Source organism: Vidua chalybeata, chromosome 9 (assembly GCF_026979565.1).
Source record: "Vidua chalybeata isolate OUT-0048 chromosome 9, bVidCha1 merged haplotype, whole genome shotgun sequence".
Lineage (NCBI taxonomy): Eukaryota > Metazoa > Chordata > Aves > Passeriformes > Viduidae > Vidua > Vidua chalybeata.
This window is the reverse complement of record NC_071538.1, coordinates 7,881,997-7,905,470: the sequence shown is the minus strand read 5'-3', so window position 1 is coordinate 7,905,470 and position 23,474 is coordinate 7,881,997. Positions and strand designations below refer to the sequence as shown.

Here is a 23,474-nt window from a genome sequence, read left to right as displayed (position 1 = left end):
AACGGACAGAAATGAGCTTTGTGGGATCGAGACTAAAACCTGGCAGTTTCAGCATGCAGCTCCCACAAACCAATCTCTCAGGATGACTCTGTGCCCTCCTTCCCAGGTGCCCTCACCGTGCTACGTCCCAGTTTCAGCTCCTCAGTGCCAGGGAGTCTCCAGCTGCTCCGAGGGCCTTGTGCTTTGCTTGTTTACAGCAGCTCGCTCCCTCGTATGAGGAGTCCCGGGCCAAGCCCCAGGTCTCAGGGGATATCTGAGATAAGGTTGCAAAACCTTTCACAAATCATCTGACTCAGTTTCGTGTTTCCATGTGTCCGGGTGACGTGGGCTGAAAGCGAACAGCTGTCCCGGAACTCAGTGGCTCCTGAGCACCAGCATTTTCTGATCACCGGACGAGTGCAGGCAGAGCAGCTGGCTCTGGCCATGCCCTGAGCCCTCCAGCCATCCCTTCCCACTTGCCTTGTCCTTTGGGTCATAGCCCACGATGAAGCTGCTCCCAAAGCCCCACAGAGCTGATGAAGGTGCTGAGAAGCCGATGCAGATGCCCAGCTCTGCAGGCTGGGGCCCTTTGGTGGGAGCTGGCAGCAGAATGTGCCACGTTTTCCCACCCAGGAGCAGCTCTGGGTTAGGGAGGTGTTCATGCACATGGACCAAGTGGAATTTTGATGTGTTTGTTGTGTTTTACTGTGAAAGAAGTGGGGAGCAGCAGCACTTTGCCCTTGCATCACATGGCTCTGTCACGGCCCCTTGCAGTCATCAGCTGCCACCTCCTGCTCTGGGGGACGTTTTGGGCTCCTTTTGTCTCATCAGTTGTGGCTGTTGGGATTGTCTAGTGCTGATGACAAGGCACAGAGGTGCAGCAGAGCCACTGTAGTGATGCCATACACATGTTCTCCATAACCTTACACTTGGGAAGCTGGAAAAGTCAAATCTCTGTTTTACTGTGGAATTTTAAGGGGAGAGGCCTATTTTTGAGAATGTCTTTTTTCACCTCTGGCTTTTAAGCAAACTTAGGCATGAGTCCCTGGAGATGCATGTGTTCGCCAACATGAAAAGGATCCACTTGAAAATTAAACAAATTCATGCCTCCTGCCTTTAAGGTATGGCACCATTGCATTTAATTGAAAAAAAAAAAAAAAAAAAAAAAGAAAGAAGATGCCTTCAATCATTTATTTTTTCCAGGAGTAGGGGAGGAAACCCCAACGTAATGAAGAAACACAAGTTGGAAATGAGATCAAGATATCAAATGAGATCAATATTTATTTGCTAAGCCAGTGCAACAAGCCAGAGGTCAGACCTACAGCAGAACAAACACAAAAATGGAGAGAAACCAGTGCCTAGTCCCGAGTTCCATTGAAGACTTCATAGGTAAAAAAAAGTCCCTGTATCTTTTATGTTTTCTTTACAAAGACAAAAACACAACATGGGAGCCTGTGACTGTGAAACAATAATTAAGAATGCAATAGGATTACAGTGATCAGTCGGAAGGACAGCTCAGTGACAGAATCCCCGTGTGCCCGGCGTGGCAGGGATGTGATGTGCAGAGGACTCTCCCCTGTGGCACAAATCTGCCACTGCACAGGGATTGCTTTGTACCGCAGCAAAGCCGCTATTGCTGGGGACAGAGGAGAAAACCAGTGGAAATGAAACTCGATGTAATCCTCTTTTCCTGTTAACTAGACCATATCCTACGTGGGTACCCACAGAAAAGTCACTTATGAAAGGTAAGAAGCAAAACAAAACAAAACAAAACCAAGAAGAAGAATCTTTGCTGTGACTATAGTCCAAACTGAAGCACATAGGAGACAGCATTTCTAAGCACAAATGCCTGGTCACATAAATGGAAAATTTCTCTCCAAGTTGCACATTTAATTAACTCTTATCCAAAGAGGCCTGGCATAGGAAGAAGCTGTGTCCATCATGCAGGGTGCCCTGTCCCAGCCACTTCCTCGGCCCCCCACTATGCCCATGCTGGTCACACACAGACACAAATCTTTGCCAGAAGCAGAGGGGGAAGTGCTGAACTCGTGACTTCCCACCACAAAGCCACTGTTCCAACACTTCCTTCCTGAGGGCCGGCTCTGAGCCGCCACGGGCACGACCCTTCCAACACTCACTGCTGTTCCCTTTCTGCTGCACTTTAGGTGAACTGCTCCCCAGCAGCCCCAGAGGCTTATTTTGTTGCAGCTTTTCTGATTTGTATTTTACTAGCACAAACCTTTTGCTTTTCTAATATAAAATTGCTGTATCATATTTTTATAGCCCTTCCAGATCTGCTGGAAGCACAGCTCCTTGTGCCATCCCACTTGGGCTGGGCTTCGGTAGAAGCAGCTTCTTCCCCTGTAGCCTCCTAATTAAAATTCCCATATGCTCTTTGAGATTCAAAAAAATGCTTGCTGCTGCTGCAGAGATCTCTGCTTAGATATTTTTTATCCCTGGAAGTGTCCAGGGATAAAAGGCCAGGCTGGATGGGGGCTTGGAGCAACCTGATTTTGTGGAATGTGTCCCTGCCCATGGCAGAGGGGCTGATCTTTAATGTCCCTTTCAAGCCAAACTATTCTTTGATTCTGTGATTTCCATCACACAGCAGCAATGTGGTGCTGCAGGGAGTGTCCACCACCCTGAGCCCAAGCCCAGCTGAGGCTCAGGATTGGCTGTGGTCACCTGAAAGTCCAAACTGATGCTGAGTCATGAGTCCAGAGCTTGTGTCCAAGGCCAGCAGCTCTCTCTGAGCAGGGACACCTCAGGAGCCCTTGGCTATTTGGGTGCTGCAGCATTAGGGGCTGCTAAGCGGTGAGGGACATATTCCCTATGGAAAAGTCAACATCAAACCATGCTTTTGCAGCTGGCTCGTTCCCTTCCTGCGGCGTTCTGAACGGGCAGGCAGCCTGGGGCCAGACACCGCGGGATGGGGGAACGACACGGGAGAAGCACGGGGGTACAAGGACTCGGCTAGCTAACACAAATAAGAACCCCTAATCCCAGAACCCCTAAACCCAATCCCAGGATGCAACAACTTCCTGGGAATTGCTGACAGTGGAAATTAGGTAATAAGGCTTTTAAATTCATGCATTTTGTCAGACTGGTAGCAGGGAGCAGGAATGAGGTGAAGGGAAGAGCCACAAGGGTTGTGTTTGCGCAGCGTGCGGCATGCGGCCCTTGATCCCTTCCCCTACCACCCAAATGCCGGCAGGTTCTGGACCTCCAGGACCCATCATTTCAGCCCAGCATCTCTGGGGTCGTCAGGAGAAGGGGATTTCCCAGTTTGTGAGGCCGCGGGGGGCTGTGGGGCAGCCCCAGGCCTGGTTCAGTGGCGGGGCACAGCGCAGAGCTGGAAGGGTTTGGGGCAGCGCGTGAGGCTGAGCGTGAAGGCGAAGGACAGCGCTGCTGGGGCCTGGAAGGTGAACTTCTGCAGCAGGGCCACGAAGAAGATGAAGAGCTCGGTCCTGGCGAGCTGCTCCCCGGGACAAGCCCTCTTGCCTGGAAAAGGAGCACAAATAACCCAACAGAGTCCCGAGCGAGCTCCAGCCAGCTCCGAGCCTCCTCTGGCCCACGCCGCCTTGCACAGGCTGCGGCGGCTTTTCTTCCCGGGAAGGTTAGGTGGCAATGTTCACCCACACAATCTGCTCAAACCTTCCCCAGAAGTTTACTGCTGAGCAAACTGCGCCTGTTCCGAGAGGGGAGGAGCGGAAACTGTCTGAACAGCCCAGTTATGTAACTTGTGCAAGAAGAAAAAAACGTATTTTTTATTATTTTTTTTTTTTTATCCTGCAGTAACAAATTGATTTCCTCCCCTCTCCGAGCAGCCTCTATTAACTGTGACTGGGATTTTCACTGTGGGGATGGGCTGGAAGCTGGACAGGAGTGGTACCCCCTATTCTATAAGCAGTGTCTTGGGGAAAAAAAATAAAAGCTTTGCAAAAGGAAAAGCCACCTCCCCATCCTTCATCCTACCTGCAGAGAAGGGCAGAAAAGCCTCCCGCCTCCTGTATTGGCCGTTTTCCAGGAAATGTTCAGGATTAAAGGTGTCTGGAGTCTCCCACACGTTTTTGTCGAACATTATTGAAGTCAGGCTCGTCATCAGGGTGGTGCCCTGCGAGAGGTGGAGAAAAGGGGCAATTACGCGGCAGAGGGGACCCCACGTGTTGTCAGACTGGGTTATTATTAGCTCTGTAAACGACACAGTTTTAAGGGCAAAACAGGCTTTTTTCCCCCCCCAATTAGCTATGTAATTAAATGAGGGTGAAAGCCTGCAGGATTGTTCACTTCTGTGTGCCTTTACAGATCACCGAGCGTTGATCTGCATCCTGAGCTGCAGTAACAGGTGATGTTAATGCAAACCAAGTTTAAATTGGTAGCACTGCATTCTCATAGGACCTTGAAGCAATTTAATCAAGTAATTTTCAATTGATTTGTTTAAATGTGGGTTTTTTTTTAATAAATAAATCTGATCTGGTTTATCTCCACATTCTCCATCAGCAAGAGAAATATTCTAATCAATGTGGAGGAAAATGCCTAGATTTTTAAAATTTGCCTCATTGCAACCAGTCATATAGAGGGAAGAGACCAGTTATATATAAATCCCAGATTTTCTTTTGTAATTTGCTTTTGTAAACTGCAGAACAGTGTGTGTGAAACAATACTCATTACCTGCCTTTCATCAAGTGCTACTAATTTTAATAGGTGATTATTAATACTGTATAGAAGTAACAAACCCAAACTGTTTGCTTTCCTATGTTTCCTCTATTCCCATAATGTGTAGAGGGTGTCTTTTACAAAATTTAAGGCATAAACCTTTTAAAACTGGCAATTACAGCCAACACCATGAGGCTCTCACAATTCTCCTCTGTAAGGACGCAAGACCCACAACAGTCCCACAGAATCCATCAGGAGGGCTCATATTTTCTAAATAGCTGTGATATTTCTATAAGATCCTGCTGGCTGGTTCCCCTCCAGGTAAGATTTGGGGCTTGAGCCATGAAGACCCTGCTCTGGTGGGATGAAGGCTGGTGGGATGAAGGCCACTAGGATGAAGGCTGGTGGGACGAAAGGTGGTGGGATGAAAGGGGATGAAGACCAGTGGTCCCCACGCACTTTGGGCAGGTGAAAGCCGGCCAGGGTGGTGTCGCTGGTGGCCATGCGGGGCACCCCCAGTGGCACCACGTTGCCCATGCGCAGGACCTCGCTCAGCACAGCGCTGGTGTAGGGCATCTTCTCCTTGTCGGCCATCGAGGGCTGCCGGCACTGCCCGACCACGGCGTCGATCTCCTGCTGCACTTTCTCTACAGGGAGCAAAAAAAAAAATTCAAAATATCCCTCTTCATAGAATTTTTAGGGTTGGAGAAGCCCTCTTAAATGATCAAGTCCAACCATTGAACCAGCACTGCCAGGCCACCACCAACCCATGTCCCCAAGTGCCACATCCACACTCCTTTTGAACACTTCCAGGGTGATTGCACCACTCCCCTGGGCAGATGTACCAGGGCTGGACAACCTTTTCAGTGAAGAATTTTTCCCTAATATCCGACCTAAACCTCTCCTGGCACAACCTGAGGCCATTTCCCCTTGTCCTATCACTTGTTCCTTGGGAGAAGAGACCGACCCCCACCTGGTTGCACCCTCCTTTCAGGGACTTGTAGAGCACAAGAAGGTCCCCCCTGAGCCTCCTTTTCTCTGGGCTAAACACTCCCAGTTCCCTCAACAGCTTATCCTAAGACTTGTCTTCAAAAGGTTCCCAAGAGGATACCTGCGGCACAGGCATATCCAAGATGTGGCAGAGCTGGGATAACTCTGTTCCCTGAGGTTCCCTTACCTAATTTTGGGCTAAGCAAAGGACCCCTGAGTGGCCCTACCCTGAATGTGGGGGTACGCGGCCATGTAGAGCAGAGCCCAGCGGATGGCGGTCGCCGTTGTCTCAGTCCCAGTTAAGAACAGGTCCAAGGTACAGCACAGCAGGTTTTCCTCATGGAAATAGGAGCTGGTGTCACCCTTAAACTTGGAGGAAAAACGTGGCAATGAAAGCTCTCACTCTGGAGGGGATGCTTTTAAAACCCAATCCAAAATCACCTGTGCGTAACTGAAGTCCTGCTGCTCCTTTATTATCTACACCTGGACTTGGAAATTTCCAGCCTTTACTTTCACTGGATTTCAAGCCCTATGGACTGTTTTGAAAGACACCCTGGTTGCTGTAGAGTGGCTCTTGAAAGCAGGTAGCATTTTTAAATGTCAAGTTTCACAATAGCAAACACAGGCGTGTGAGTGCTCACAGAAACATGAACATGTTCCCTGAGAGTCCTCCTACGCCGTGTGACAGAACGAAAAAGGGAAGAAGACAAAGTGTAAATCCTTTCAAATGGAAAAAAAAAAAAAATCTGTGTGTTTTCTAAGTGATCAGGCTTCTGCTGCTGCTAAAGTTTGATGTGGCAGAGGTAGGGAGGGAAAGGCAACGTGTGAGGCAAGAGCTCCCCTGACAAAACAGCCCTGAATCTTCTCTGCTCATTCTATGGGTTAATCTTTAGGTGGTTTTAGTTATTTACTTCCTACCTTTTCTATTTCCTTCAGGTAACAGTCAATATAATCTCCTGCCTCGGACTGGTCCAAATCCTCCTTGTGCTTTGCAATCACTCCTTTCACAAAATATTGAAGTTTCTCCCAGTGCCTGAAGATTTTCCTGAAGGGTCCTGGCAACCATCTCATGATCAAAGGAAAAGCATTATAGAGCTGGTAAGAAATCAAACAGAGTAAAAGAGCATTTTTTGAGTTAGAAAAGAGCAGATATCATAGTTGAGAGGATGAGACTCTCAATTAATTTATTAACTCTGCTTGCTACCATGAAAAAAATCATCCTTGCTATAACAGTCCAATTATACAAATTTATATATTAAAAAATATATATACAAATGATACAATTATACAAATTTACTTACACAGGTGCAAATAAGATAAGAATTGGACAGATATTTTCTGATAATAAAGTTCTCAAATACTGACTGGCTAAAGCTGCCCCCTAATGTGAGGTGGCCACAGGTGAGGTGGATGCAGATGAGCCCCTTAGTGTGTCCCCATGGAGGGGACAGAGATCAGACCATGGTGTGTGGCCACGCAGAAAATACACCACCAAATCCACCTATTTTGTTTCTAAACCTGGTATCTCAATTTTTTTCTTAAATAGAAGTTATTTAAGAAACTGGCTGGGATATGCATGTGAGAAAAGTTAGGAATTTTTACAGTGTTACTAGTTCTTCTTTTTGTAGAAACAGATTCTTTTAAGGTTTTCCTGTTGTTCTTTGGTTATATCAGGCATAAGATTGGTTTCACAATCCTGTAGTAGTTTTTTTTTCCCTCCATTTCATCCCAATAATTTTAACTTACTTCCTTGCTTTCCTGATAGACTTTGTGTATAAATCCAATCTAATTTAAAACAATTCTCCCGGTCATTTTCCTTTAAACATGGCTATTTTTCTACAGGAAAAGGCAGATTATACCAGTGCCTTAGAAACCCCACTTTCTGAGCTGTTACATGCAGCTGAAGCTGGAAAAACATCCAAGTGGATTTACCTGGCCCCAGAAACTTCCGATGAGCAGCAGCGTTTCAGCCAGGGAGTGCAGCAGTTCTTGGAAACGGTTGTCATGGTAGTCAAAGCGGTTCCCAAAAGTTATGGAACAGATGATGTTCGAAACAGCACTATTAATTTTGTAATGAGGGTCAAAGGGTTGTCCTGGAGGAAAGAAAAGGAAAGGAAACTGCCTGAAGGGAGGTTGTAGCCAGGTGGGGGTTGGTCTTGTCTCCCAAGGAACAAGGGATAAGAGGAAACAGCCACAAGTTGTGCCAGAGGAGATTTTGACTGGATATGAGGGAAAATATCTTCATTTGAAAGGATGGCAGGCTTTGGAAGGGGCTGCCCAGGGCAGTGGTGGGGTTACCATTCCTGGAGTGTTTGAAAGGTGTGTGGATGTGGCACTTGGGGCCATGGTTTTGTGGTGAACACGGCAGTGCTGGGTTAATACTTGGACTCAATGAACTTAAGGATCTCTTCCAACATAAATCTCTCCATGATTCTATGATCCTAAAGACAGCTTTCATTCTTTTTTCCTGTTGAGTCTCAGTCAAAACCATGTTCTCTACCAGATCCACAGCTGTGAATCTGGGTGAGACCTGCTTCTCACCCATGGTGGTGCTCAGGTTTCAGCCCATGTTCTGGGGTACCCACCACCCCCATCACCTTCAGCATCCCACTGGAACCTGGGTACTGTGGGCCAGGACATCCCATCATTTTACCAGCCCAGGCTGCTGGCAGGCAGTGGCATTAGCACTGAGCTGCCCAAGCAGGGTCTGAAGCATTTTCCAGGGAAAACAACCAGCAGCATGCCATGCTATGTCTGTCAACTTTGCCTGCTCCAACCGGTGTTTGGTGCCAATTTTAAACACCAGGAGAGGGTCCCTCAAAGCTGAGCCCAGGGCTGGGAGCCCAGGACAACCACACTGCAAAAATACCATTGCCCTGGGCTTTAGCTGTCCACCATGAAGAAATCAAGGGAGCTGGAGGAGAGAGAGAAGAGGGCTGCAGATCTCTGCCCACCTGTAAACCCCAGCAATAGCTCATGTGCCCATAGAGCCCATTTATAAAGTGAAGGGTGATGTGATGCTTGTCACATCTGTGTTCCCTGAGAGAGCTACTGAGCAGAGACCTTCATCTCCTCGGGCACATTTCAGCAGCTTGGAGAGCCACTTGCTGTGACAAGAGACTGATCTCAGTGACAAGCCCAGTCCAGCCCTGAGATGCTGTTGAACATCACTTTGAAATGCAAGGCACTCCTCGCAGCACTGCTGATCTCTCCACTCTTCAAGAAAGTAATTAAACTGGGCTGGTACTCAGATATTAGAGTGATGGACATGATCACTATCTGTCATTACTAATGGGAAGAAAGGCCCAAACCAGCAGCTTAATTAGTTTATTGATTAGGACTATAGAGGACTATAATCAATTGGCAACATGGAGTATTTGGCCTGTTCAGTGCAACAGCAATTAAAATGGAGCAAGTTTAGTATATAATTTCACAATTCCTTTTTAGATCTTTCTTGTTTACTATATATAGCTCCATAGAATTAGCTCAACCCCATCTGCTTCTATTTAAAGCTGAAGTGCAACATCACCCATGTACCAACATACAAATTATTCTTACAAATATCCCTCTGGCAGTTTTTAAAAGCTGGACCATAAAAGAGCAAGGCACACGCTTCATCTGTGTGTGATACAAAAGGAAAGCCTGACTAAACAAGTTTTAAAATACTTTGCAAAGCCAAGGACAAGCAGAGGTTAACTAAGCCTCTGAGTGGAAGTGCCTGATAGCAGGAGAGCTGCGTTTATTCCTTCGCAGAATGCATGAGACACTTCCTTAGCCATGTAAACACTCATGTTTTAATAAACACCTAGTATATATTTGCTTAATATTAATAAGGAACAACTGAAATAGGAGGCCTGAGGTCTAAAACAAGTGCTAAAAGGCACAGTCTGGAAGTGTAAGATAGAGATTTGAGCTGTTGAAGAAATGTTTTGCATGTTTGGAGCTGTGCTGGGGTAAGAGTTTTACTTCTCATCATTCATTTAGCTGGAAGCTCTGAGCACAGTGCTGTGCATTAACCCCCACCTTTCTCCTCCTCAATTGTCTCCACGAGGTACCGACTCTCCTCTTGCACTTTTTCCTCAAAATTTACAGAAAGGCTTTTCAGTGTTGCTAAAGCAAACTTCCTCTGCTGCCTCCATATGTGCCCATTGGATGATATGAGCCCTGTAGGTGGAAAAAACAGGTGAACAATCCTCTCTCTGGGTCATTTGTGAGCATTAGGATTCTGAAACGGCCATTCATCATGGACAAAAACCCCAAACCAAGGCAAACAAAGCTCGTGGATGTGGAAAAGGCTATGGCTTTGCCTGGGAATTAAAATTCAAGAGTAATTGGCTTATGCTAAAGATCTAGCTTTATGGATTTGCTTTAATCTGCTACTTTGTCACTTTGCGTGGGAAAAAAAAGGTGTAAGCCAAAATACTCTGAGTACTATCACGCTGTTGGCAGAGCTGCAGGCAGGAGCACCCCGTCTCTGGAGCTGTGTGCAACCCAGGCAGGAAAAGTAAAGGAGAAATGAAAACCAAGGGGAAACGCTGCAAGTGTCTCGATCTTCAGAGAGCTTGCATTTATATCTCCTCTTGCATTAAAATCTGGTTTTGAGCCCATCCTCATCCCTAAATTGCACAGAGATTAAAACATACCCCTGTGAGATTATTAGTATTCTTGCCTTCCCCCGTGCAGGCTTTCACAGGTGTAGCTCACAAGGGTTGAATTCAACCTGTTTCTTTCCCTCTAACAGTTATCATTCCAAAGAGATGAAAGTTTTGTTCCAAAATCCCGGTAGCTGTGCTTACCAAAGCCTCTAAATATTTCTTGGAGGAGTGGAATATTTGGCCGATCAGCAAATGTTTCAGCCTGGTGGACAAGAGCTTCTCTCACCATCTGGTACCCGTTGACCACCACGAATGTCAGACTTCCAAACTGCACGCTGAAGATGTTCCCATACCAACCTGTAAGCTGAAAGAGAGCTCATTGTCCTCTGAGAACAAAAAGATGGGGATTTTCAAAACGCACCAGGCCAAGACCATGAACAGGGAAATCCGACTTTGAATTTAACCCTGCTTGAAGCAAAGGGACTTCAGAGAAACCCAAACCCAAGCATGCAGGTCCCATCCAATCTCAGTTACTCTATGAAGGCTGGAGAAGGCACAAAAAGGGCTGGAGAGCTGTAGTGTGGGAGAGATGGATTACTTATATTTGTTATTTAGTGTGACCTGGGCTCGACCAGGTGTTTACATCAGTTTGGCTTGTAACAGGGATGTAATTTGCTTTGTAACTGATGGGCATCTGCTCTGTCCCTTTCTGTCCCACCACCTGGGTCACCACACTCAGGCTCTTCCTGCTGAGGGCAAAGCACGACAAATTATCCCTTTCATCAACTTTTTGTCTAGAGTAGTGTGGCTTCTTCTCCAGCTCTCCCATTTTAGACAGGGGCTCTAACTGCTTATTGCTAGAAACGTACTTCTAATTTTAAGCCTGACTGCATTTATGGCCAAATCGCAGCCATTTTCCTTGCATGGACTTTGCTGGCATTAGTGTCTCCTCTGAGATGTATAAGGGTAAAGATGGGATCATATCTTCTCTCTGTCAAGGAGCTCATCCTCTTCTTAGAATGAATCTACGTGAAAGGACACACAGGGTCACCCCAAATTGCTGTGGTGACTCGTGAAACCAGCCTGGGACCAAATGGGTGTCTCAGTCATTGTGTTCTTGTAAATAAATGGGATTAATTTTCATAATAACTGTGTATATTGACAAACTATCCTAAACTCGCTGCCTCAGCCTTCCCCGAGGATTCCCTCAGGGACAACCCATGCTGGTGGCCTGAGAACACCCAGGGTAGACAGGCTGCTGTCAGTCTGAAGCAAAAGCAAGAGACAAATAGTCACCAGAAAGGATTTTTGCAGTCAGCATGCCAGAACTTCTTCCACCTTTTCAGAGAGGAATACTTAGCATGTATAAAATCTCTCTCTTTTTGTCTCTGGTGGGAGCCAAGGATGCGGAAACCTTTCCAGAGAGATCACTGCCTCTTTCTGCAACATAGAAGCAGCCACAGGATATAACTCAGGATTTTAAATGTTTCTTTCAGATGTGATGGGGTGAATTGTTGGCCTCTGAGCAAAGACAATGACAGGACTATTTTCAAAGGTGATCTCCAACCAGTTCAGCTGTCACACAGCACTTTTCACCTGTCCCCCAGCCTGGCCCAGCCCTTCTGAGTCCTTTCTGGTGTCCAGAAGGAAATGGTCACAGTCAGATGGGAAGAAAAAGGAGGAACATATAGGTCTTCCTCCATTATGGATTTCTTTCCCATTGGACCATCCTCCTGCCCTGGAAGAGGAGGTGACAGTGAGAGATAAAACCAAGAAGGGTCATCTATTTCATGTGGTTATTATATACCCAGCTCTGCAGAGGCTGCTCTTGCTACTTCTCAGCGTGGTGGTAAGAGTCATGGAAGGGTAAGATATTGTTAGTAGGGAAAATGTCCATTGAGCTCTTACCTTCTGCAGTGCAAGGTGGAGAGGCTGCTTTAAGTCCACAAAGGTTCCCACGAGAGGAAAGAGCTGCGGCCCTGGAGGGAAATTCCTGGGTCGTCTCTTTTTCACTAGGTCAATAATCAAAAGAGATATGACCAGAACCACCAAGAGCATCCAACTGTTCAGCTTTTTCAAGGGAGACACCAAATCAGGCCAAAACTGAAGCTCCATCTTGGCTGATGAATTCACAGGTTTTCATCCCAGGAAGGGACTTGATTCTGGTGTTACATTTGCTAAAACAGGAGTAAGCAACTACTGTAGAAGAAACAAAAAAAGTTAAAATGCTGATAGCTGACTGGAAGCTGCTTTTCCATATACAGCTTCTGCCAGACCACCTGCTGAATAACTAACTTTAAACACCAGGATCTCCAAAAACAACCCTGAAACCTCACAACATTTGGCCAAGCAAAAGCAATCTTGCAAACCTTTAGATTTACATCTCTGTCAACTCCCCAATTTTCTTACGGAAGAGCATTCCTCCCTTTTGCCCTGAACAAGGGGCTCCTTTATATGGACACCCCGCTGGGATTATCAGCACAGCAAACATTCGAGGTGAGGTGAAAGCAGCTTATGGGGCCGATCACATGTGGTGGGCATCGCGTAGTTTCAGGGATGGTGAGGCATCTGAGGTGATGGACACCACACAAGCGGCTGAGGGGCTGATCCTGTTAAGTGCTAAGCACCATCTGCATGGGCTGGGTGCCTTCAGTGCCCACCAAAGCCTTCCTGGCTCTGCCGGAGCCGTTAGGGGAGGTTCAGACAAGGGAAGCACTGCAGGGGCCCAGGGCTCTCCCAGCTACACAAATGAGAGTTAAAGGAGTTTAATTTCAAGAGTGAGAACATAGGCTCATGTGCTTCCCATGTGTTATGGTTTGACACTGGCGCAATGCCAGCGCCTCTATGAAAATGCACCTTCTTAAATAAATGCTGTGAGATGTTACCAGGAACAGAGCAGAGCAGGCCCAAGCTTAATAAAAGGAAAAAAAAAAAACTTTATTAAACTACTACTACAAAAGACACACACACTAAATTCAGGATGAAGACCCTCTAAAACACCCCTCCTCTTCTTCATTTCTAAAACACCCACCATGAAACATTACCCGGGATTCCTGATCAAGCTACCACCCTTCAGATAATCAATACTCAATCTATCAAGGGAGAGAGAAGTCTCTCTTGTACCACAGACCCCCCAGGAAACACAGTTGCCACCGCCTGTGTTTCCCTGTCACACATGGCAACCGCCCGGAGAAAATCTGCCAGTGTGACACTCTCCTTTCCATGTCACAGTGCTCTCATCACCGTGCATGGACAGACTGCTCATAGGGCTCCTTTAAGGATGCTTTGCTACGGACCCAAAGATATAACAGTTCAGCTTCTCATCTTGGGACTACAGTCCCCCCGCTTTTCCCCTTGGGCCAAGGGTCTAGGAACAGAGATCATCTTCTTCTTGAAGACAGAGGGCATCACCATTCCCTCCTCAGCTTTCCTCTGTTCTTGCCATTCCTGCGCTGGTGGTTGCTGAAGCAGGTCTCCTTGGGTCACCACTGCATCCCTTAAAATGCAGTCTCTATTGCAGGAGAATTTGGTTCAGTCTATGGCTAACAAGAAAAGTCCAGCCAAAAGCTACTCCATCATCTCTTCCCACTTAAAAATTGCTTTTTCTAACATCTCAGGTCCCAGAGTGTCTCTCTTCTACTACAAATTAAGGAGGAGTAATATTATATAAAGCCTTCATTTCCCGGAAAGGATTAAAACTTCAGACTCCCTGGAGGGCTGAAATTTCTGCCCAGCATTCCTGACTCTTACGATGGGCATCATCCCCCCCCCTTTCTCCTTCTCCTCTGCCGGCAAATCTCCGGGTGCGTCAGGCTCTCTGTCACTTTCCCTCTGGGCGTGGGAACAAAGGCATCTCCACTTTTCTCCACCCTTCCGTCCGCAGGAGCTGGCTCGGTTCTAGACTTTCAGCCTCCTTGGCTTACCTGGACTAGGCCGCGTGGCTTCCCCTCCCTCACCCAGCCCATGGCTGGGCAGGTGAGAGTCTGCACTCTCTGACGACCGGAACCAAAGAGAGAATTCTCCTTGGAGTTCTTGCTTTTAACCCCCTGTGTTCTCAGAGGCGTGTCCATACTTTCAGTGGCCACTCCAGGTGCCAATATCCAAACCTGACACTGATTGGTTTGACTCAACTTCCTGAAAAAAAGAATTCACTTCCATGTCAAACTACAACACTCTACCCTTCGCTTCTGAGAACACACCTTTCTAAAATTATTATCAAAATTACATTCAACACACTTTTACATAAAACAATAACTTACACTAGCCCTCTACCTCTTTATTTGCACCATAACCTAATACATGCTTTGCTCTTATTCCTTTTGATCCTATCTCACAGTTTTCATCTTATCTTCATTTCATCTTGCCTAGAATTCGATTTCCCAGTCAGGGAACCAAAAATGTCATGGTTTGACACTGGCGCAATGCCAGCGCCCCCAGGAAAATGCACCTTTTCTAAATAAATGCTGTGAGATGTTACCAGGAACAGAGCAGAGCAGGCCCAAGCTTAATAACAAAGGAAAAAAAAACCTTATTAACCTACTACTACAAAGGACACACACACTAAATTCAGGATGAAGACCCTCTAAAACACCCCTCCTCTTCTTCATTTCTAAAACACCCACCATGAAACATTACCCGGGATTCCTGATCAAGCTACCACCCTTCAGATAATCAATACTCAATCTATCAAGGGAGAGAGAAGTCTCTCTTGTACCACAGACCCCCCAGGAAACACAGTTGCCACCGCCTGTGTTTCCCTGTCACACATGGCAACCGCCCGGAGAAAATCTGCCAGTGTGACACTCTCCTTTCCATGTCACAGTGCTCTCACCACCGTGCATGGACAGACTGCTCATAGGGCTCCTTTAAGGATGCTTTGCCACGGACCCAAAGATATAACAGTTCAGCTTCTCATCTTGGGACTACAGTCCCCCCACTTTTCCCCTTGGGCCAAGGGTCTAGGAACAGAGATCATCTTCTTCTTGAAGACAGAGGGCATCACCATTCCCTCCTCAGCTTTCCTCTGTTCTTGCCATTCCTGCGCTGGTGGTTGCTGAAGCAGGTCTCCTTGGGTCACCACTGCATCCCTTAAAATGCAGTCTCTATTGCAGGAGAATTTGGTTCAGTCTATGGCTAACAAGAAAAGTCCAGCCAAAAGCTACTCCATCATCTCTTCCCACTTAAACATTTCTTTTTCTAACATCTTAGGTCCCGGACTGTCTCTCTTCTACTACAAATTGAGGATAAGCCTTCATTTCCTGGAAAGGGTTAAAAGTTCAGACTCCCTGAAGGGCTGAAATTTCTGCCCAGCATTCCTGACTCTTATGATGGGCATCATCCCCCGCCTTTCTCCTTCTCCTCTGCCAGCAAATTTCCAGGTGTATTCAGGCTCTCTGTCACTTTCCCTCTGGGCATGGGAACAAAGGCATCTCCGCTTCTCTCCACCCTTCCGTCCGCAGGAGCTGGCTCGGTTCCAGTCCTTCAGCCCTCGGCCTACCTGGACAAGGCCGCGTGCCTTCCCCTCCCTCACCCAGCCCATGGCTGGGCAGGTGAGAGTCTGCACTCTCTGACGACCGGAACCAAAGAGACAGTTCCCCTGGGAGTTTTTGCTTTTAACCCCCTGTGTTCTCAGAGGCGTGTCCATACTTTCAGTGGCCACTCCAGGTGCCAATATCCAAACCTGACACTGATTGGTTTGACCCAACTTCCTGAAAAAAACAAATCACTTCCATGTCGAACTATGACACCATGGGATTGGAACTTATGCATTTAAATCTCCTGGGTTTTCCGAAAATCTCCTTTGAATAAAGCTTCACACTGTCCTGGGGGAAGGCTGCAGGGGACTGACAGTGACCTCTATGACTTGGAATTAATCTTGTGTCACCTGCTGATATTTAGCTACAACTTGGTCTCAGCTCTGTCTTTCTTTTTTTTTTTTTTTTTCTCCTTTTACAAAATTTGCTTTTACAAACAATCTAAATTTGTACTAAAGCAAAACTATAAAGAATGAGTTTTCAAATTAATTGCCTAGAACAACTTAATGTGAGAAATTCTGTAGGATGGTCCGTTTTTACTGCCACAGAATCCTATGATGGTTTGGGTTGAATGGGAATTTAATATGAAAAATTCTGAAGGATGGTCATTTTTTGCTGCCATAGAATCCTATGATGGTTTGGGTTGAATGGGAACTTAAAGATCCTCTGGTTCCAACCTCCTGCCATGGGCAGGGATGCTGTGTCTTCAGCTTTAAAGAAAGCTTTAATTTTTAAGGAAAAAAAAAGTGCAGCTTTTCATCAGAAACAATAATTGGGAAAAAAAAAATCTGGGATTTTCTAGTCTCACCATTTTAAAAAGCTTTGCTGTCTCTGTCTTTCCTTATCTTAGAAGCAGGCTATCTGACAGACCTGCACCTTGGCTATGGCAGGAGTCTTTTTTACGGGCAAAAGTTATCTGCCACTCAGCCCTTCTTGCTTTGAAATATTATTTGCAGCTTCCTAGATGTGATTAGGCAGCAAACGGGGAACAGCAATGGGAGAAACATCTCACATCCCTTGTGTATAAAGCACATTTTGCATGTCCCCATAGCACAGCTGTGAGCAGCAGTGGTTGGATGTGCTTTGCTTCTCCTCATGCCGGCACGCCCACGGTGCTCCTGCACCATTTGCATCCATGCACCTCTTCCAGCCTGTTGCATCCTGGGTTTTAGGTTCAGATTAGGGGTTCTGGTCTTTGTTAGCTTATCGGTTCCATGTATCCTCGTGTATCCTCGTGTATCTTCGTTTATCGTCCGTGTTTTTCCCCCCCACGGAAGTTAGCCCCGGGCTGCCTGCCATTGGGTTTTCTCCCCTGCCACTCCTGTGCCCACTCCCCGTCCAGTCCCCAGCAGTTCTCTGCTCGTCACCTCATTCCCGCGATCCCACTGGCCCTGAACCCCCGTGTCTGTCCTCGTCGTGTCCCCATTGGCCGTCGTGGCAACGTCACCGCCACGGCGTCTGCGCTCATTGGGCGGAGAGCTCCCATCCTCCCCTGTCCCACCCCTACATCCCTCCGTGGCACCCCAGCCTCGGGGCCAGATCTGTCCATGCGAGGTTGGGAGTGGCCGCGGCTTCTCCATCGCGGCTCCTGTGACCAATGAAGCATCCGGCCGCCACACGGATGGATTTGGACAATTCCCTGCCTCTTCGTTTCTTCCCTCACGCCGACGGCGACATGCAGCCAGCCCACCCCGGGTGCAGCCGCAGAAGCGCCCAGAAGTAGCAGCAGCACCGACCCTGACGAGGAGCCGAGGCGCCAAGCTGCGTTCTGGGGAGCCGGCCGGGGCGGGAAAAGTAACGCGCAGCCGCTCCAGCCTTCCTGGTGTGGCAAGCCAAGCCTGGCTTACCAGAGGCTAAATCAGGATAGCAGGCTCGTGCTCCTCATCCTGGCACCAGGGAGATGACTCGGTTGGTGGAGGTGTCAGCCTACAGCATGCTCAGAGGGACTGTGATGATAAGGCGTCAACTTCTGCTAGCCCAGTTTCACTCCTCTGTTCCTCGCTGTGCCATATGATTTGTCAGCATGCACAGAGTGCAGATCCCTCTACCACTTGTGGCTGCTGTGAATCGGGCTACGTGCAAAGCCAAGGTGTTAATGTGTTCTTCTGGGTGGTGTTGTGGGGGTGGGTGCATCGTGGTTGACAGGAGAAATGTTATTTTTAGCAGGAGGAGCACATTCTGCATGTACTCACATGTGTCTTGTCAGTCAGAAACCTCAAGTCTATTCCTTTGCCTTGAAACTTCACATGTCCAAATGCATCCCCTCACAAAGTTCTTAACACGCCAGATTTACAAAGAATTATGGAAGAGCCTTCCAGTATTACCAGGGCTCTCCTAACCTTGGCAGACAATAACATCAACATGTTATCAAACTGTGGCAATTCTATTTTGGGTCCTAGGCTTTAATCAACCCAGTTCTCAGCACATGCTGATGTGTAAATCCCCAAAGCACTGAGGAAGTCACGTCGCTGTGGCACGTGGGCAGTGCAAAGGTTGTTGGACAATGCCAATCTCTGCAGTGACAAGATCCTTATCTGTAAGATTGTGGTCACTTGCAGGATGAACCTGTTCCTCTGGCCAGCACCATGAATGCTGGAACACTGGTCTTCTGCAGATCAAATAACGCAAATTTGAATTCATAAGAGGATGTGCACCCACACGTCTAGTAGGGAACAGGATGTAGACCCACCTTCCCCCAATTTCTCCTCCAATACCTCCGCTGATGCCAGTACACAGCTTTTGACCACCTCACCTGAGCTCAAGGATACCACGTAGATAAATTGTGCCATATTGCGTGGACACACACACATCACTGCCTGAATATTAAGGCATCTTGAACAGCCAAGAGACAGAAATTGGCCCATATGCTTTGTACCTTCTTCCCTGGCTAGATGTCTAACTGTGTGCAGAAGGTTTTGAAACACAAAGAGAAACATTCTGTTAAAAATGCAATTACCATTTGTTTTTCAAGATATAGTATCCCATTATTTTTTCCAGAGAAGTGAAATTCAATAAGGTTACAACAGAATGTAGTCCAACAGTTACCGTACTTTCAGAGCATTATTTAAGCTACAGAATTTCTTAATGATTAGAAACATATGTAGGAAAAATCACATGCAAAATGAGAATGACTGAAGACAATTTTCCCCCAAAACACTTTTTTTCAGGCAAATAACAGCTCATCCACCACTGTTGTTCCATCCATCACGTTGGAGGTGTGAGACTCCCATCCACCCAGGGAGCCGTGAGCTCAGGTCACGTCAACAAACAGGCTCAGCAAAGTCCAAGGACCCATCCTGATTTCCAGCAAAGAATATTTTGCTGTTTCTCTCCTCTTCATGTCAGACCCAAGGAAGTGAGGCCATTTTCACCACGGACAAGCTCTTGAACAGCAGCGACCACCCCGATGTCTGTCTTAATGCCACATCCCAGAAGGTTTTCACACAGGTGCAGCTGCTGTTTCATGGTCCAGAACAGGTGAGTCTTCATGAACCTGGAGTCAATAACAGATTAGGACACTCATTTCCTTTCAGGATTTACTTTACTGGATCAAATAAAATCTACAGGGGATTTGTAGATTTCAGAAAGCCAGGAATGGAGAGTGCTGGAGCACCCAAACCTCCTGGGGTAAACTCAGGAAAGACATGGTTGAACTCACTTCCTAGGATGAAGTTCCCCACTTGGGGTGATTCCACTGAGGCATAAGGGCTCCCATATATCCCAGACTTTGGCTTCAATGCCCTGAATCAGGGCATTGGAAGCCAAGTCCATATTTACTGCTCTGTGTGTGTGGTGAATACTAAAGTGCTGCCAATTTTGCATCTTCTCTCTCTCCTCCCTCACCCAGACTAGGTGCAAGTAATGTCTAGGTTTTCCTGGGACTGTAGACCTCTCACCTGTAACCTCCCAGCCACAACATTTCCGGTGCTCATTAGAGCTCCAAGTCAGGGAGCTGTCACCAGGAATGGGCAAACTGAGGCATTAGAAGCCTAAACCAAGTGGTGTGAGCAGACCTACAGTGTCTGCCTGTGCCATCTGGGAAGGATCCCAGAAGATGGGATGCTCAGTCCCCTTCTGTTAGAGTCCAAAATGTCCCTTTTCTGCTGTAGAAGCCAGTTGTGAAGGGATTACATTCAGACTTCAGCCAGATAATTAAATGCAGTTAGCAGAAAGTGCTGCAGGGAGCCCTCCCTATGCCTCCTGACCCTGGATCACCCCTGGCTTTTTGGTCCAAGATTTTATTCCCTTCGCACCCGGGAGCTGCGCCGCCGTTGCCAGCGCCGCCCCGCGGGCACATCCCGTCCGGATGCACCGAGTCAGATTTGGGGGTGCCGGGTGCTTCCCCCCGGGGGCCGCGCCCGCGGCAGCGCCAGAGGCAGCGCCCACCCTCCCCTGGCACGGCTCTCCCACCGTCTGCCGCAACCTGGCAGCGCCGGGGCTGCAACCCGGGCTGCTCCGCATCCTCCGGCTCCCCGTAAACCTCGGGAAAACTCTCCCGTCTAAGGCGCACCTTTTCAGTATTCACAGAGAAGAGTACAGTCACATATTCCTCTCAAAGCCACAAGGACTTGACTAGAGCTAAAATGTCATTTATGTACATATCACAAGCGTTTTTCTAGGCACAGATGTCTTTCTGGTGCCAATATGCTGTTTATGTACTTATCTGTCACAAGCACATGTCTACATACATATGCCCTGCTGGCAGAGGCACAGAGCATTTTGAAACTCTTATTAGACTGCTAATGAATAATACGCATACAAAGGAGAAAACAGAAGGTGGGTCTATCAGGAACAGCCTCTTTCTTAACTACCTTTTAATTGTAGGAGAGGAAGAAAAGAGATGAATTTTGATATGTTGGCATCTGTGAAGGCCTGCTTAGCAGCATCCAACGCCATCATTTTAAAAGTGGATTTTTCACAGGTTTGGGTATTTTGGGGGGAGGGGAGGATTTTTTTTTTTTTTTCCCTCTTAAAAAAAACCCACAAAATTTTGACACTGAGAGTATTGCAAATCCTGGTGCCAATGATGTATGATAGTGTGATTGTCACCATGGAATGCTGAAAAGCTCGAGCAGCTGTTTGGCATATTGACAGTGCGAATTTAGAGCATTTTAAATGCAAATGACAGTATTCAATTGATCGCAGGAAAACAATGGGTCATAGCCTTACCTTTCCTTGGCTATGCTCTGAATAATCAGGCTGCAAATCCATGCACAATAGGGATATTGTACACGTTCTGGGGATTTTGTTACCCGCGTTCATGGGGGTCGATATGATGCTTCTTTTGGGCAGAGCTGAAATAGAGGTGCCGCTGAACCATCCCAGGCACCTCGCAAGGGTGAGGTGGGGAAAAGGGCATAATTTGCTCCAAATCCACCACGTCCTAAGTGTCAGCCTGTTTTTCTTCACTTCTATCCTTTTCTGCTTGCTCTTTAATCATTCCCAAGGGTGGCTGGCTTTCTGCCTGACTTGTCTCCATTATACCCTGCTGCAATCAATATGGCAAGCAGAAATCAGCAGGAGAAGGCATGTTCTGCTCCCAGTGAGAGCCGGTGGGAGGGAAGGAGATCAGGCCAGCCAGCTGCAACCCCAGCCCGGCAGGCGAGCCGAAATCCAGCCGAAAAAAGCTGCCGCCAGACGGCTGGGTCCTGTTTCCTGCGTGGTGCCCCCTGCCCCGCAGCCAGCAGCAGGTAAAGGTCTTCCTCCTTCCCTCAGCCCTGGGAGGGCAGGCAGGAAAACCTGGCCCTGGTAAAATTTACCCTGAAAGCCCTAAAGCCCTTCTTTTTTTTTTCTTTTCTTTTTTTTTTTTTTTTTTTTTTTTTTTTTTTTTTTTTTTTTGCTATGGGGGAAAGAAAAAGAAGGGTCTTTCCAAAGCAGAAAAGTCCAGGAATGGGGGAGCCATTTTCACCTAAGCAGGTCTGTTACATGTGGACACTGGTGAGTTCTTCTTGGGTTCACTGTGGCTCAGGTCTCCAAAGCTGGTCATGATAGATTGAAGCAGCCACTGCCACTCTTGAGTACCCCTAGAATAGATTTTTGGTTTTAAGACCCACATTTCTTTGAAAACAAGTTAAAAACACATGCAGGAGTGGTGTGGATGAGGACATCACCAAGGCAGTGCTCTCTGCCCATGGCTTTACCTTACCATGTACATATCTGACATCTCCTGCCAAGAATTTTAACTTGGTGAATTTCTTCCCTTTCCCTAATTTGTAAGTCTGAACTGGATATTCAGGATCCATTCCCTCACTGCAGTCCCCTGATGGTATCTAAATTATACCAGTGAGCAGAGCTTTTCTGACTCCAGTGCTTCCATCTACCCTTCTGATGTTTCAATCTTAAGTACTTTGGGTCAAGCACTGGTTTTTGGGTCTCCTTGATCCAGGGGTTGTGTGCTCTGGGACATTTCTGAGTGTTTCTGCAATACAACCACTGTACAAGGAGCATCACAGTTGCCAGAGTGGTTGCTGAGATGTCTGCAAGATATCCATGATCAGATTTGCACCTGGGATCAGGAGGGTGAGTGGAACATCACAAATGGCTGATGCTCTTGAGCTGTCTGCATGTGAGATCCGTGTTGTGGGCTCCTTACACCAGAAATTGGCTTCTCCAGGGACTCTGACAATGTCAAAAAGTTCTATTTTATAAAGGGGAGGTTCATGAGGAGCTGGGGTTGGAGACCACACGGTTAATGTCATCTGTTTATGGAGTTTTGTTAGAAGACTCCACAAGTTTTTCAGGCTTTCCCATTCTTGCCCAGCAGTCCCAGATGCCCATTCTGCCTAGGTACAAAAATCAAGGGACTGTACAACTAAATGACACCTATTTCAGCATCGAGCCCTTAAGTCTCTGATGGAAGGCAATGAATAAAAAAAACCCCAGCATCATTATTACCTATGCCTTCCTAAGATAAATCTGTTTACCTGTAAAACAGATACATTAAAAACCAATCAGCCAATAGAAATAATTAGTTACAGGGTAGGCATGTGATTTGCTCAGCCTCTGGAACGGGGTAATGTCTTGCTTAGCTTGAACTCCTTCCTGATGGATGCTTGGTGAAAGGTCTTGGAGACGATGTACTCAGCTAAACGCTGGGGAGACAGAAAATGATTACTACAGAGACATTGCTCAAGTCAGCTCTGCGAGAAATTCATCACCAGCAGCATTGGCACCACACACGAGCAGCGGCGTATGGAAACTGAACTGTAAAAAGTAACAAAATCAGTGAACTAAGGGAACACTGCATACCGTGAACGTGAGGGAATGCATCGTTTCCCAGAGGGAGCAGGCTTTTGTTTTGTTACAGGAAACACTTGGATGGAGGGATTTAGCTGTGAACACAGAGCCTTTGTTTTCTGGGAACAAAGGGAACCCAACCACAGGTTGGTAATGGGTAAACTTTCTATGCTGAGCTGGTAGGTGAAGCCTTGGGCTTGATATAAAACACGCAGGACCAGCTTCTTGTGCCTAAAATCCCATGGCCCAAAACAGCAGCCAGTGGAGGTAAATTTATAGCTCATGTCTGCTTAGTGGCCACAAGACCACCCTAAAATAAAGCCAAGACCAAGAGGAGAGGTTGCTGCAGAAGGCTGCTGCCCCCTCCCCAACATTAGCAAGACGCTCTTGATAGACCTTTAAAAGACATCAATGTTGTCTGTAGTCTGGAAGGCCAGTGCTGTGCGTCCTGCTGGGAAAATCCTCCTGCGTGGAAAGTGGAATT

The 23,474-nt window shown here is 47.1% G+C and overlaps 1 protein-coding gene and 1 long non-coding RNA gene across 2 annotated transcripts; both read right to left on the bottom strand.

Moving 5' to 3' along the window:
* Nucleotides 1–1,234: 1,234 nt before the first annotated feature.
* Nucleotides 1,235–14,250, bottom strand: LOC128792136 (cytochrome P450 2J2-like). Its single transcript, XM_053950299.1, has 10 exons — nucleotides 14,144–14,250; nucleotides 12,129–12,419; nucleotides 10,422–10,584; nucleotides 9,649–9,789; nucleotides 7,558–7,718; nucleotides 6,544–6,720; nucleotides 5,853–5,994; nucleotides 5,095–5,282; nucleotides 3,955–4,093; nucleotides 1,235–3,480 (listed from the first exon to the last, which is right to left on the bottom strand). Exons 2-10 carry the CDS (start codon nucleotides 12,333–12,335, stop codon nucleotides 3,308–3,310), a joined length of 1,491 nt encoding a protein of 496 aa, XP_053806274.1. The 5' UTR covers nucleotides 12,336–12,419; nucleotides 14,144–14,250; the 3' UTR covers nucleotides 1,235–3,307.
* Nucleotides 14,251–18,776: 4,526 nt separating this feature from the next.
* Nucleotides 18,777–22,855, bottom strand: LOC128792138 (uncharacterized). Its single transcript, XR_008432324.1, has 3 exons — nucleotides 22,730–22,855; nucleotides 21,663–21,777; nucleotides 18,777–19,247 (listed from the first exon to the last, which is right to left on the bottom strand). It is a non-coding gene; the product is annotated as an uncharacterized LOC128792138 (long non-coding RNA).
* Between the last annotated feature and the right edge of the window lie 619 nt (nucleotides 22,856–23,474).